At 34.2% G+C, this 15,427-nt stretch overlaps 1 protein-coding gene across 1 annotated transcript in view; it reads right to left on the bottom strand.

Annotated features, from left to right (window-relative positions):
* MS3_00007535 (uncharacterized protein) overlaps positions 1-15,427 on the bottom strand; it is an 83,821-nt gene that overhangs the window by 45,456 nt on the left and 22,938 nt on the right. Inside the window, exons 16-24 of the mRNA XM_051215826.1 lie at positions 11,386-11,586; positions 9,892-9,998; positions 7,951-8,179; positions 6,970-7,334; positions 5,196-5,289; positions 4,105-4,244; positions 2,766-2,928; positions 1,748-1,848; positions 1,163-1,285 (exon numbers count right to left, since the gene is read on the bottom strand). Of these exons, the coding sequence (XP_051066360.1) occupies positions 1,163-1,285; positions 1,748-1,848; positions 2,766-2,928; positions 4,105-4,244; positions 5,196-5,289; positions 6,970-7,334; positions 7,951-8,179; positions 9,892-9,998; positions 11,386-11,586 (1,523 nt within the window). The remainder of the gene's footprint in view (positions 1-1,162; positions 1,286-1,747; positions 1,849-2,765; positions 2,929-4,104; positions 4,245-5,195; positions 5,290-6,969; positions 7,335-7,950; positions 8,180-9,891; positions 9,999-11,385; positions 11,587-15,427) is intronic.

The raw sequence follows: 15,427 nt of genomic DNA, 5'->3' as shown, positions 1-15,427 counted from the left end.
GGCGCAGGGTATTAGGTAATGATGGTAAATCAGTTGATGAGGTTGTTAATCTTCATCGACTGAGATGGTTGGGCCACGTGTTACGTATGCCTGAACACCGATTACCACGACGTGCAATGCTTACGGGTTTTTTAGAGATGGTTGGAAGAGAATTAGGGGCGGCCAAACCAAAACATGGCATCAGTGCTTGAAGACACTAACCTCTAGTCTGAGCCATGTTGGTAGATGCAGACTACTTGGTTGGGGTCCGCGTGACTTTCTTAACCGATGGTTGGAGACTCTTGGTGACATGACTCAGAATCGATCACAATGGCGTCGGTGTATACACTCCCTGTCTTCCCTTAAACTAATAGATTAAAATCACTTCATATCTTTCTCCCTACTAACTAATTCTTTCTTCTTGTACTGTATCCTTATATGCAATTTTTCTCCTATATATTACCACCTTTGACCTAACCACTCCTATGAATTCGGTGTTCATCTTGCTGTGCAGATGCGGTATGGCAACCTGGACCGATGCACATATGTGCCTGGTCCTACGTTGTAGCTGACTGACTGTGATCGAGGATCTAATCCAAGACCTCTGGTCTTGAACGCAAACGAATAATCTTTAGACCACTGAACCGGCATCCAACGGGATTAATGTTTAATTTCGATCAGTCTACGATATTACATGACCATCTTCCATTGCCTGTGGTGAACAACAGTCTTGTTAGATTCCTTGGCATACTATAGCATCCATTATTACCTTTCAATACAGATTGAACTCATATTTGTTACACTCAAATGTCAATATTCTAAACCTTGAACAACATTAATCAAACTTGGTTTCCAGTAGTCGTAGTCAAAATCAAAGATTCTTTGATGACAACTCCCAAAGTATTGCATGCATGAATTTCATAGCCGATATCAACACTAGATTTGCAGCTCTGAATTTGTCGATATATTTTTTGTTAAATGTCAGTGACTGAATAAACTATTTAAGGAACATTTGTTTTAGAAAACAATGAACAGACAAATGAACCAAACATAGAAAACAATACTTCTAATCGTTTTAATTCCTCTCTCTTTTTGTGAATCGGATTATTTTTTTATTCATAAAGTAAATATTAAGGCTTATATAAGTAACATTATTCATTAACTGACAACTGAAGAAACCTACCGTATAACTGGTACATTTTCGAGTGTAATTAATATTGAACTATAAGTTTCAATAATTTGTGCTCTAAGCGATGCATGTTGTACACGTTCACAGTAATCGTGACAAAATTGTGAAATAAATTCACTGAAAAAGAAAACAACAATAAAAAAATAAATTTAATCTGACCTAATCAGAAATTGAAAAACAACAGACCATAAAAACATTATTTTTTAATGGTATTTCGTTCATAATTTCATTCAAATAAATAAAGGTTATTACCGTAGTCATAAGAAGGTGAAAGAAGAGTGAAATATTAAACGATTTCTAAGTAAAATATATATACCCTCTTTGAAAAAGTGTATTTAGATAGAATAAATTTCAGTTTATATCCCCTTTTTTCAATCATTCATCAGTATAATCTTCAAAATAGAGTACTGAGCGGAGGAACAGCTTTGATTGTCTCACTCATTACTAAAAATCTTAAATGTACACCATAAATCAAATGATTCATTTCCTAAAGACAAATAATTACCATCTAAAATGAGCAGCTACATACACCAACTTTAGAAAAAATTTGAGGAATAAACAAAATTAATAATGAATTACCGTTTCATTTTTTCACTTTCCGCAGTAGTTTTAGATGCAGCGATCCCACCACCTTGTGTCTTTTTGATGAATGCATTGCATACTCTATCTCGACTTGGTCCCTTAAGATAATAGGAAGAAATAATTCTTTTACGTTGTGACTTGTAAAAACACAATATTTATTGTTTTTACTAGCTGCACAACAAAATAAGGAAAATTTTCCAAATCACTGTCAATGGATCATAGTCATCGAATGAATTTTATAATTTAAACAAGATAATCTGATTACCAATCCCGATATTCATAAAATATCTTATATAAAACCATGGCTGAAATAATGTGAAAAGTTTACAAATCACACAATACAATCTGATAAAACTTTTGAACAAGCTTTAGATCCATTTAGTTTTGTTTACTTGTATTTTCCCATTGTTATTTAGGAATGCAATTGATCAATCTCTTGTTAGCATATGTGCATCCTGTGCGGACTGTCTCGATATTGCCTTAAATCACATGCTTTATAAGCAAAGATGGATAGTGGCTAACAGTGGAACCCAGAACGCGCGTTTTGTCCCATTTGGAACTGGTCAGATGGATAAACGAAACGCGCGTCCTGGATTCCACTGCTGGCCATTATCCATCTTTGCTTATAAAGCTTTTGAAAAAGCCTTACGTAAGTGAATATGTATATATATTTACCATAAATAGCTTTTTCTTTCCAATCTTACGCAAACCATTTAATGATAAGATATAAAGACAAAGTAACTTTGTTTGTAATATCTAAATAAACACAAAATAATCTTGAAACCAAATGTTTCGCAAAAGTAAGCGCTGATTAAGAAGCATTGTCTAATAAAGAAATATTGACAAAGTATTTTGTTGAATAATTTAAGCATCTGTTTAGAAACATACATGCTTCATAATCTTTAGTTCAAATATCGGAGCTATTTTATTATGAAATAATTTCATTAAAAAAGCTTACCCCTAAACTACCAAACTATTAAATCTAAATTATGCTTTTTACTGTTTTATAACTAACTTTTTCCAGTTGAATTGAGAAAAATGCTTCTGGATAGTACTCTGCATTCAGTTGGTGAGTTGATCGCTCAACAGCTAATGGTGTTGGACCGATTCGTGCGCCGCTGACATCATTGTTATTTATTGAGTTATTTCCAGTATCAACAGTACGAATAAGACCATTTCTAAACAGTATGACATTGAAGATAATAAATAGTTGTTGTAAATGAATACTAAGTATTTAGTGTAAATCAGTATGATTACTTATTGATTTTAAAATTATTCTTTATTAGATTTGTACATACTATATCTACCAGTCCTCACGACTTAGCATTGATTCGTTGGAGTATCTTGAGTGGTTATTTTAGTTCATGAAGTGGTAAATAAAACAAAAAACTACGAGATATTTACGGCACAACTTGAAACAGTGCAGATAATATCACTTACATATTTTCTTCATTTGGCCTAGAATAACTAACACATTATTCTTAACTTGTTATTTCTCGTTTCTCTCACTGTTTTCATATTTTCTAAAACATGGAGATGTTTAATTTCGTTTATTTTTAATGGTCTTCCAGCTGACGGCAGTTCATGCTGATGATAGTTGGTATAATAAACCTCTGTTTTCACAAAGTAACTAGATTTTTGCGCGAGTTCGAGCTCATATGGAGAAACATTTAATAAACGAAAAATATCGGACCTATGTTTGATGCTCTTCTACACTCGTCAGATGGATTTACTTGTGTCTCCTATTAGAATTGAATCCGCATAAACTAGATTCTTAGTCTGAAACATGATCGCTGAGTTTTCTTGGTAGTCAGCGAGCACCGTAGGACTGTAAGTTGTACATCAAAAACATAGTGTACGTGATACTAAATCACTTCGACGTGTGTTCACATTGAAACTTGATTAGCAGAATTTGATCAGCAGTAATAAATTAACATACATGATATTGGTTAATACGTAGTAAGCAAACAATGTAGAGGAAGAAATAGTGTACAGACGAATATTGATTTTATCAGTATAAGGTTGGCGAGATAGTTGAGTTTTATTTGAAATCGTGAACCGACTAATACTAAAACAACCGTGAAAACCTGGAAACAATGAACAATCGTTTTGTCCTATTATAAAACTCTTTGGCAGTGTTATCCACGGTCCCACTCGCGAGACTCAAACCCAGAATCTTTGTTCTTGTGCCATCCAATGCTTCCACGCTTTCAATGGTGGTCTAACATTCAATGGTTCATGGTTTAAGTAATTACTGGTTCAAAAAATGGAAAAAGTTGTTGCTTATACTAGTGGTTACAGTGAATTTCTTATGACTAATTAGAACTAATATTGAAGTATAACACAAACATTACTTGAATTTAGGTGCATGCGAAGTGTAAAATGCAGGACATCCATTGAACGCTAATAAAATAGCAGCAATCAAGCCATTTTTATGAACAGTTTGTACTTGCAATACAGTTAGCAAATTTTCTATACCCCTTGTTTCAAGCATCTAAAATTAATAACAAAACAATATGTAAAATTGTCATTTAATTCTTTATATATTATCAAAATTTTACTTAAAACATAACTTTAGAGTATTAATTATTAAAACATTTGGTGAAAACAAAAATTCATAAACAGGTCAAACCCCTCCTTGTTTTGTGACTTAGAATGTTGAATATTCTTAAATAAGGAGAGAAATCCATTGTTATTTCATTAAAAAAATACAACACAATGAACACACTGATAAACTTTTATGGGCTGTTGACAAAAGCAACTTTATCAATAGTATGACAGAATCAATGGCATAGATACAAATGGGATATAGGGATTAACATCATATACTGGAGAATACTCATTGTTAAGAAAAGATGGTCTTCCGTAAAGTTACTTTTTGAAATATATTAATTTACAAACATTAGTTAAACAATGAAAAGGTTTTACTTTTCTATACACCTAGAAATGTTTAATTAATACTAACTCGGACAATTTTGTCCTTTATTTAAGGATTCATTTAAAGCCACGTTGTACCAGTATATTTACTGAAGACCAAATATACTAATAATAAATTGACAGATGGGTAAGGTTTTCAAATGTATGGTAAATTTATGTATGTGACATTATAAAGCAGCGAATATTTGAACAACAAAAAATGACAAAAGAGCTGATTACGTTGTTTATCATCCTTTTAAATAAAACAAGTTCAAAACTTAGGATACAAACTATTTAGCTCAGGCAAAAATGGATACGAACACGAAGAAGACTGCAAAACAGTACACTATTGATATTAAAATTGTTTTCAGTAGTATAACGTTATTTTACAAGATTTTAATAATGTAATTAAATAATAGGAAACTGTACAATAGTGACACATCACTCCACGATTAGCATAACATACTTTCATTAATCTAGAAAAATAATTTATAAATACAATTTTTCTTCAATTACTAGAGATACTAACCTCCATAATAGTCGCTTTGCCACGAAATGAAAATTTTCCAACTTGTGTTTCATCTAATTCGTGAATAGCAAGTGGCAAAGCAGAAGGTAAATATCTGAAAAAACATTTCAAATAAGTTATTACGTTAGAAAAAAAGTTAGTTACAATTTCAGCTAATTAGCTGACATACAATATTTGGATGAATAAAAATACAAAATATCAGTGAACAAATTTTCTAACCAAATGGTTACAAATAACACAGTTTAAATAAAAATTAGTTGAATAGACATTTATTCTTATCTGGGGTTTAAATATACAAAACTGAATAAAGAAAAATTAAAAGTGTTTTTGGTTGAGATCATGAACTGATTGATGTTAGACCACCATTAAAAATCTGGAAGCACTGGACGGCCGTTTCGTTTTATTGTGGGACTCCTTAGCAGTGCACATACACGATCCCGCCCGCGGGATTCGAATCCAGGGCCTTCAGTCTCGTGCACAAAAAGCCTAACCTCTAGACCACTGAGTCGGCATCCAACGGTGTCAATGTCTAACTTTAACCAACCCACAAAATTGCGCGACGATCTTGCATTGTACTGAGGTAGATACCTGTCTCTACACGACGCGAATAAGCTCCACTGTTTTCTGGTTCGAATTGAACTTGTTGACTGAATCATTTTCTTTATAAATCAATATATATTACTCGATCACGTTGCCTACATTGGAATGATGATAAGAGCTGAATAACTAAATTTTACCATCGAAATTGTTAGGTATGCTGAGGAATATACCAATCATTATCATGTTAAGTCTAATGATGTCCTTGGACTCTAAATGGGCATTCCCTATTGGCCATTATTTATTTCACTCGTTAAATATTGTACAGATGTTGTTTTCTATTTTTATGGTACGATGTGGTCTGTTTGGTTGGTATATAAACAGAGTATGTTTGAAATATAACGATTCATAACTCAGAGGCTGTGACTTGCGTTCTAGACTCAACTGGCTGGGCTAGACAGGGAAGCGGGACCAATCAGGACACTAGGTCGTCCACTACGTGTTTTACGTGTAACTGATTCGATCGATATAAACGCTGCCTATCATAACCTGCAGTCACCCGTTACAACAGAAATTATAAGCGATATTCTGCTTTTTTATTCTTCAGATTAATCTTCATGAGCTGTTGAAATCAAGTTTGTGTAATGATTGAGTCATTTTTTTGAAAAAGCGCTATTTCATCAAACGATTACGTTTGCCCTTCTTTTATAAAATGATTAGTTTTAGTAAGTATAATCACGAAGTACCTTGAACACCGTAACTGAATTTAGTCAACTAATCAAAAAAGGTTAACATATATTTATCATAACATAATAAGATATGTACATGTAATGTTATATCACTACGGTTCTACTGATAGTCGACATATCAATGAAAGACATTGTATGAAGATCAAAATAAAAACAATTTGATTAGTATAAAATAATGTTTAATGGATAGTAATTTCGGCTAGTCATTCAGAAAGCTAAGGTTCAGATAAGTATATAAGAGTAAATGGAGAAGGGCATTAAGGGAGTATATTTGTTTATTTTAGGAAAACAGTCGTCTTAATCTCAAACCACATCAGTGCTCTAACACTTGGAATATAAGATCAATTTGATTTTAATTTATGTAATAAGTGTAGCCGTTTAAAGAATATTCAGCTGAATAAAAATTCATCACGTAACAACTATGTTGGATAAAAAGATTGACACATTAACAAAATAAAGACGATAAACGGAAACATTAAGCTGCTTACTTATCCAGTAAAGAATCATCATCGTGAATAGATGTAATATATATCGGTGGTTTCAATTCTTCAACGCCTTCTTTGTATTTGGCTGATTCAAATTGTAATGGTCGAATAAATAAATGGAAATCATTAAAACCCATTCGATTAGAAATGCTTAAATATAATTTGGATAAAATTTCACATTCCCACATACAATCAAGTAGGCGATGACGCAATGTGACCAAATCTGATAAACGACCTAATTCATTCAATAGAAAATGTTGACGTGTTTTCTTATCACCACGTGGATTACGCTGTTGCACAGATAATATATATTGATCACATAACTCTGACATTTGTACTACATCTTCAATGAAATAAGGTGAAAATAACTAATTGTTCCATCAAATGATTGTATAAAAAGATGTTATCATTATATGATAATCGTATGTAGATGATACAGCGAAAGCAGAAAACCATAGTATAAAACAAAAGAAAGAAACACACTTGAAGCTTCAAAATAAACAAAAAATACATAATAATTTAGTATAATGGTACATGTTAAGTGAAACCTTAAGTCCTTTAAATAATACTGTGAAAACTGTAACATAATGTTTAACATATTTTAGTGAAGTATATATTATTTTGGTTGGAGAGGTAACTATGGAGATTAGTCCAAAAAATTGTCAACAAAAATTGAATAATGTGATTTCCAATATCATAGAGTCTAAGAGCAGTTTTATCTCCGTATAAGTTCTCCACTGGCTAATCCTCATAAACATGATTTCAGGTCAATAAAACGTCCTACTAACTGTCATTAATTTACCCATTTCCGTGTTTTGTTAGCTTACCCATAACTGAAATAAACTGAGATTACGATTTATTTATTATCCTTCTAATAAATAAGAAGTAATTCATTCATTCTTACTGGAATATATTTAACCAAATACATTTAAAATGTATGGATTATTGAACTAGTTACACGCTGTTATACATTGAAAAACTTACATCTTTTTGAATTTGTGCTGTATAAGATGCTCCTAATGGTCTCCATGTATCAATTTCATATTTTAGATAATCAAAAAATAGTTTTTCCAATATAACGCATTGGATTTGACGTTTAGGTGTTAACATAGTAATTGTTGTACGTACACTTTCGTCTATTGATTCAATTAAACTTGGTGTACATGCCAATGACGGGTGAAATTCTAATAAGTATACTGGACATAACACTGGCCTTGAAGAAAAATGTATATATGTATAAATTAACATTAACGATCAAATGGTTGAAAATATAGAACTATTTCTATCAAAATAATGTAACCTTAACAACGGTTTGTCTAACAGAAACAAACAATTAAATGTTAGAAATACTTTTCAATATGTGTGCTGTTATTAAAAGTGGACGAAACTGTAAATGCTAAATATATGAACCTTAGTGAATTGCTATATTTGATATTAAATTTCTCAAAACGTTTAAAATAACAAAAGGTGGAGTCCATAAAAGCCATTACTTATGAAATTGAGTTTAATTTAAAAAACATATACTCTTTTCATGAACAATTTTTTTCGAATGAATTAAAAGATAACCTAGTAAAGACACTATTGTGTATTTATCTGTCACTCATTTTTCGTTAGTTCTAGGTGTTTTATTGCTACGCTTTGGTCAATTGTTTGCAGATAAAGTAAATTGCTTTAATACATTGCTCACTACAAAAACTCTTTTAATGTAGCCAGGTAAAACTTGTACCTTCTTGATGATAGTTGTAGTAGTTCCTAGAACCATCAAGAAGTTACAAGTATTTATAAATAGTTGTCTGCGTAAGATACTCAACATCCATTGGCCGGATACCATCAACAATAGCCTTCAATGGGGGAGAACAAACCAGCTTCTAGCTGAAGAGGAAATTAGAAAAAGACAATGGAAATGGAAAGGACATAGATTACGCAAATCATCAAACTGCATCACGAGGCAAGCCCTAACTTGAAATCCTTAAGGGAAGCGGAAAAGAGGAAGGCCAAAGAACACATTACATCAGGAAATAGAAGCAGAGATGAAAATGACGAATAACAACTGGAAAGAACTGGAAAGGATTGGATGGTGAGTGCTGGTGGGCGGCCTATGGCTCCTCCATGAGGAATAACAGGCGTAAGTAAGTAAGGGTAAAACTTGTAATCGATAATTACTTAAAGTTTAAAAGAAGCGTTTTATAACTTATGAACACATATATAATCTAACAAAGTTTTTGGTCTAAACATTGTCAATTATTATTATTTTTTTGACTGACTATGTAGTTTCCGGCAAGTCATATCAACACGATGCTCAAAGTAGATGCTAGTCTACTTTAAATAATCAAGGGGAATCAAGTACTCATTACGCTCACAATATAAGGTATGGTATGATATTAATATGTTGGTTGAAATGAAACACTTGACTTATATTCAGAGACGTCTTGAAAAAATACATGTTTGGATGACTTCTGACACTAAATTGTAAATCGATGAGTGAAACTGAAATGAAAGCATTTTAGTTTGATGATATATAATTAAAACCACATTACAATATGTGGAAATTTGTATTTTACCGTTAATCAGATAGCCTTTTTGAAGATCGATCAAATGATTATCATACATCTATTTTCGACACCACCTTAAAAATATTAGTAAATGTCAGTGCGGAAGTTTTCTTCGTGAGCACGTTCAATTTAGCGTACATAAAACTAGTAAATCTGGAAATAAACAGACTTTAAAAATATATGGTTTGGATATTTTGACAATTTAAGTAGTCTTGATTTTGATGACTGAGTTTCCAGAAGTAAATTAACGTAAACATTGACTCCGAAATTAACCCATCAGATTTTGTTTCCTTAAACGTTTCTGAATTTTCTAATTATTCAGTGATTGTAACAAGAAACATAGTTTGATCGTTAAATTAGTAAAACAACTTACTCATCTGTGTTTGGAGCAATTAGACATTTTTCTATCAACGGTGGTGGTAAACCATACTCTACTTTATCTGTATGGAGTTTCTTCAAATATTCTCGTTCGTTCGAAATCTTAAAAAAATGCATGAGGTAAGAAAGAAACTGATCATCTTAAAATAGATAATGATGATTTTATTTTAGGTCTGTACAAATATTATCGCTTCGGATATAATACAGTAATGTCTAATAATTATAAAGAATCTTAGAATAATAGATTTCTGAGAATTGCTTGGTTCGAGAAGTAGGGTTATACTCTAAACTCCTTTGCTTATTGTCCAAAAAAAACATCGTCGCCACTGAATTCAGCTTTGAGGATATCTCAACTTAACCGGTAGAATGAACTATGAGACCCCATTTATTGAAGTGTTAAAACAAATGGTAACTCAATACTCAATTCTGATACTCATAACCACTTGCATATGGATGATTACCTATACAAACGAAAGTTTTATCACTTTAAATAAAGAGTAAAACGTACTGTAGTGCTAATCCACCTGGAAAACTAGTTGCGGAAATCGAGGTAAACAGTATTACAATAGGTAAGTGAACAACACGTTTATCATGAAGAATGTTCAATGAATAGCTTAGTAAGCTTTGTGAATTTTAAGCTATTGAATACTATTTCCTAGTTTAGGTCATACCCATTAAGTAGTGCCGACTTATAGATCAATATATGCATCGATTTTAATTGACCACATCTTAAGCACTCAAACGGGTCATCTCATTCACATGATCGTGAAGTTTTAAGTTCACATTTCAATGTCAAGTTTAAGACTAAAACAGGTATATACCCTATTTGCTAAGTGCTTTTATCCAACACAAAGTTAAGTAAGCATCAATGTTGACTTATTTTAGCTTAAAATCGATCATCAAATGTGAAACTAAAGTTCCATGTATATTCACAAATGATTCTAAATCGGACTATCTTCCCGGTCATATAAGATATATCCAACACAACTTTAAATATTCGTATAGAACGGATGGTAACTAGCAGTGCATGATGCGCGTTTCGTTCTGTTCGGGACACGTCAACCAGACGTACCTACATCCCAGCGTTGATGATCACTCCGGAACTCTAACTCAGTACAGTTCGCTTCAAACGCCATCGTGTTATCTTTTTAGCTACTGAGTCCAAATAGCCGCTTGCTTGTGTAATACTGTGAAGTTTTAATTCATTTCTGTATTGTTTGTTTGGATCTTTCCATTAATGCATGTACATCTAACTGAAATACGACGAAACGCGCGTCATGGATTCCACTACTACTCACCATCCACCTGTCTGGTTAAAACTCATGTGACTCAATGTTTATATCGAAGCAATCCTCATGGTATGCACATTTGTCCAAAGAGACTGATTGATCGCAGTCATAAATATCAATGGGAAGATTCAAACAAACAATACAAACATGAATTCATATAGAACATTGTTAAAATATTTTGAAGTTATATTTCAACTTACTTGATTAATTAAAATAGATTTCATTATTTCTTTGCGTTGTCTTAAAATAGAACATTCATATTTATAAGCTGTAATAAAGTAATTTTCATTGAAATCTAGTCTAGGTCTTTTATACATTAAATCAATCATCATTTGTGATAATTTTCGCCGACTATCTCTTGATATTATATGATTATATGCTTCTAAATAAATATCCATTAACTTTTTTAAAATAAGAAAACAAAAGAACAACTATGTTTTTATAATAAATTTCTACAGTATATCAAGTGTAATACTTTATAGGAATATGTTATATTTTTTTTGGTTTTGTTCGTTTGTTATTTGTTTGGGTTTTTTTCATACAAAAATATTTTGTCAGCATTAAGTTGTTTTTTTCTATCAACAAATAAACAGATATTCAACAAGAGTATTATGATTAATGTATGTTGATTAACTGATGATTGCAATCAATTTAAAATTATGAAGAGGTCACTAGGAGATAAAAACAAGTGATTGGTGTTATTTTATTACTAAGATAAAGATTTACTATGCAACTGTTGAGTACCAGTTATTTGAATTATATATATATAAACACAAACAATTTTAAACAATAATTTCTATTAAGATAAAATGATATTGGTGAGACTATAATTTATGAACGACCTTTGAGCAACGCTAAAATGACCTTGAGAGTGTTCACTTGATAACTAGGACCAAATGAGGGTTATAAACCAGTGTGAGGAACTATAATTTACAGTTGATGACTAAGGTTAGGAATTAAATTTCGGACTGATATCAGTTATAATGCCAAAACTCTATTTCACCAGATGGATAAGTGAATTTCGCACCGAAATCCGAGACCTGTTATCTTATACCTGATTGGTTCATCCATAAATGATAGTCTTGCTATGATATTTGTAAAATTCTTAAAGACTGAAATCTATTAAATTCAGTTCTAATTATATCCCTTTTACAAGATCAAATCAGTTTACTAAATGAAAATTGATAACCATTGAATATCAATTACTGAAATTTCGATAAAATAACTTTGTCCTGTCCACTTTATTAAATACTTTCTCGTAGTCAATGAAGTTGATGTTAAGTGATGAATTCCATACAATTGATTGTTCTACAATGATCCGTAGTGTTACGATTTGGTTGGTACACTATTGATCCTTATGAAATCCAGACTGTTGATCTGAAAGTTAGGCGTCTACAGAATCCTTAGACAAAATAAACTTTCATTTTAAATACATTCTTCATATATATTTAAAACCATACATTTGTAGAACTCATAATTTAAATCTTGATAAAAATTAGTTAAAAGATAATGCTTTTTTTTAATTAGATCCATAACCAAATGAAATAAAGTACGTAATTAGTGACCGACCTTTTTGTGATAACATTTTTTGAAAAAATCTAAAACAAAAACATTTAATAAAAGCAATAATGACTAATCACAAAATTAAAAAAATACCAATCAGTAGCTTCATCAGTAGTGAATTTCAAAAAAATGTGATAATTTTCATTTAGAAAAGAGCGAAATAGCATGATCCCGATCGAAGCTGCTACCTTGACGCGGTGGTCGGGCTTGCCTATCGTGATGACCCAATCGAGCTATATTGGCTGGAACATATGTTCCTGTAGGTTCTACCATGCCAGGCAGGTCGATTGAAGAACGGTAAGACTAAAAGCAGCAACTCAAGGTCTGAGAGTGAAGTCGTACTGCTGACTGTAGAGGGGTGTGACAGCAGTAAGGTGTTTCCTTCGGACAACCAGCATGACAGCGATGCTGCCTTCCCACAAGGAGGGGTGGGGTTAGAAAAGGTCGACCCCAAAAATGTCACACCCCACCTTACCTCACGGATTTCCGTCTCCGGCGGTAAGGCCCTTTGAAGAACGGAGCTAACACATTAAAAACCTTCCACGAAAAGGCCGTGCGCGACCGGCCTCAAGCAGTTGTCCCTTGGGCTCTGCGGTCACGCTCCCAGGTCGTCAAGACCAACACTAATCCAATTTCCTTTTCAGGTTCCTCAAGAAATACCCTTCCACGGTGTGGGCAGCCGGGAAGTGACATCAGCCCTCATACCCGTAACAGCACAAGAGACCAAGGTGGTCACATTCAAATCCTTCCTACACCTCCTAATACCTCTCTTATCTCCATGACTAACCCTCCCCACGTCTCTTTATCACCTCGCACCGCTAGGGCAAACGATTCGAGTACGCGGAATGTTATTCCTGGTCTGCTGAAACCACGCTCTAAACTACACGTAGGAGCCAAATAGGACAGCAGGCTTCCTTAGCTAGGACTTTAGAATCCCGCGCCATCGATGTGTGCTGCGTCTCCGAAACGCGCATTCAGGATCCCAGTAGCGCCATTCACTTGACCTCACCATATCAAAGTAAAGAACCAACTCGATTCACACTTCGTGTATCTGGAAGCCCTGATGCTGGTTCCCGCGGCCTCGCCGGCGTAGGTATAGCATTGAGTCCTAGGGCAGAACTAGCTCTCTTAGAGTGGATCCCAGTAGACAGTCGTTTGTGCGCTGTCCGACTGAACGGAACAGTAAGAATCCGGAAAGATAGGGACACTCGTCGTTGCTTCTTCGTCGTCTCTGCCTATTCTCCCACTGACTGCAGCTCAGATGATGTAAAAGATGAGTTTTACAGAAAGCTTTCGGACCTTCTCCGAAAAGCTAAGCGCTCGGATGTAGTAATAGTGGCCGGTGACTTTAATGCTCAAGTAGGTAAACTTAGCGATAGGGAAAGACACCTAGGTGGATCTTATGGTATCGTGGCTCAAAGAACAGATAATGGCGACCGTCTGTTGCAGCTATGCTCAGATAACCGCCTTTTCCTTGCAAATACTAACTTTAAGCATAAGGAAAAACATCTTTTAACATGGAGACCCCCTAATTCGTCCCAACGTTGGACCCAAATAGATCACATAGCTTTCAGCCACCGATGGAGGGGCTCGATAGAAGACTGTCGCTCATTCTGGAGCACATGCCTAGATTCAGATCATGCTCTAGTACGAGCGCGTATCTGTCTGCGTCTTACTGGACGTAGGAAAGACGCTGCAAGGAAACCTCTTAGGGCCCTACTTAATGATAGTCAAGCTAAGAGTATATTTGGGGAACAACTAGGATAACAGTTAGGCAACCATGTATGTGATGCCCACCCTGAGGCAGCATGGAATGATATCCGAAAAGCTGTGGAAACAGCAGTGATATCTGCTAGTACGGTAAACCGTAAGGTTAGGGAGCAACACTGGATCTCAACAGCATTTATCGCACTGATAGATGCTCGGAAACTCATTCCACCTGGCTCTGAACATAATGAAGAGCAGAGTCAGCTTAAGCGCAAGCTGACAAGAAGTCTACGCAATGATCGTGAACAGTGGTGGGTAGCAAAAGCAAGAGAGATGGAAAAGGCAGAGGCAATAGGTAATAGCAGACAATTGTTCAGACTTGTTAAGGAAACCGGTATTAGGAAACCGACTGTTACCGAAACAATCTCAGAGAAAGATGGACATATTATACATTCTCAATCCAGGAGATTGGATCGATGGACAGAACACTTCAGGGATCAGTTCAACTGACCTTCAGCCACACTTCGGTTTCCCACGATCTCCAGTCAACCTGAATGGCAAGTTAATGTAGGTCCTCCGTCTCTTTACGAAGTTGAAAAAGCCATAGAAAATCTGAAACGAGGGAGAGCGGCAGGCCATGACAGGTTTACTTCTGAGATTTTTAAGGATGGTGGTTCAGTATTAGCAGTGAGATTAACTGAGGTCTTAGGTAGGATTTGGGAACTAGACGTAATCCCATCTGACTGGTCTCAATCACTGATTGTGCCAGTTTTTAAGAAAGGACAAAAGTCCTCTTGTGACAATCACAGAGGAATCAGTTTGACTGATATAGTGTCTAAAATATTAGCTTCAATAATACTTCGACGCCTAACCAAAGGTCGTGAAGAGCAGACTAGAGAAAATCAGGTTGGTTTTCGACCTGAACGTGGTTGTACAGATCAGATATTCACACTACGTCAGGTTCTAGAACAC

This window comes from Schistosoma haematobium, chromosome 4, assembly GCF_000699445.3.
Source record: "Schistosoma haematobium chromosome 4, whole genome shotgun sequence".
NCBI classification, from domain to species: domain Eukaryota; kingdom Metazoa; phylum Platyhelminthes; class Trematoda; order Strigeidida; family Schistosomatidae; genus Schistosoma; species Schistosoma haematobium.
Note: the sequence above shows the minus strand (reverse complement) of the source record. Positions and strands in the feature narration are given on the sequence as shown.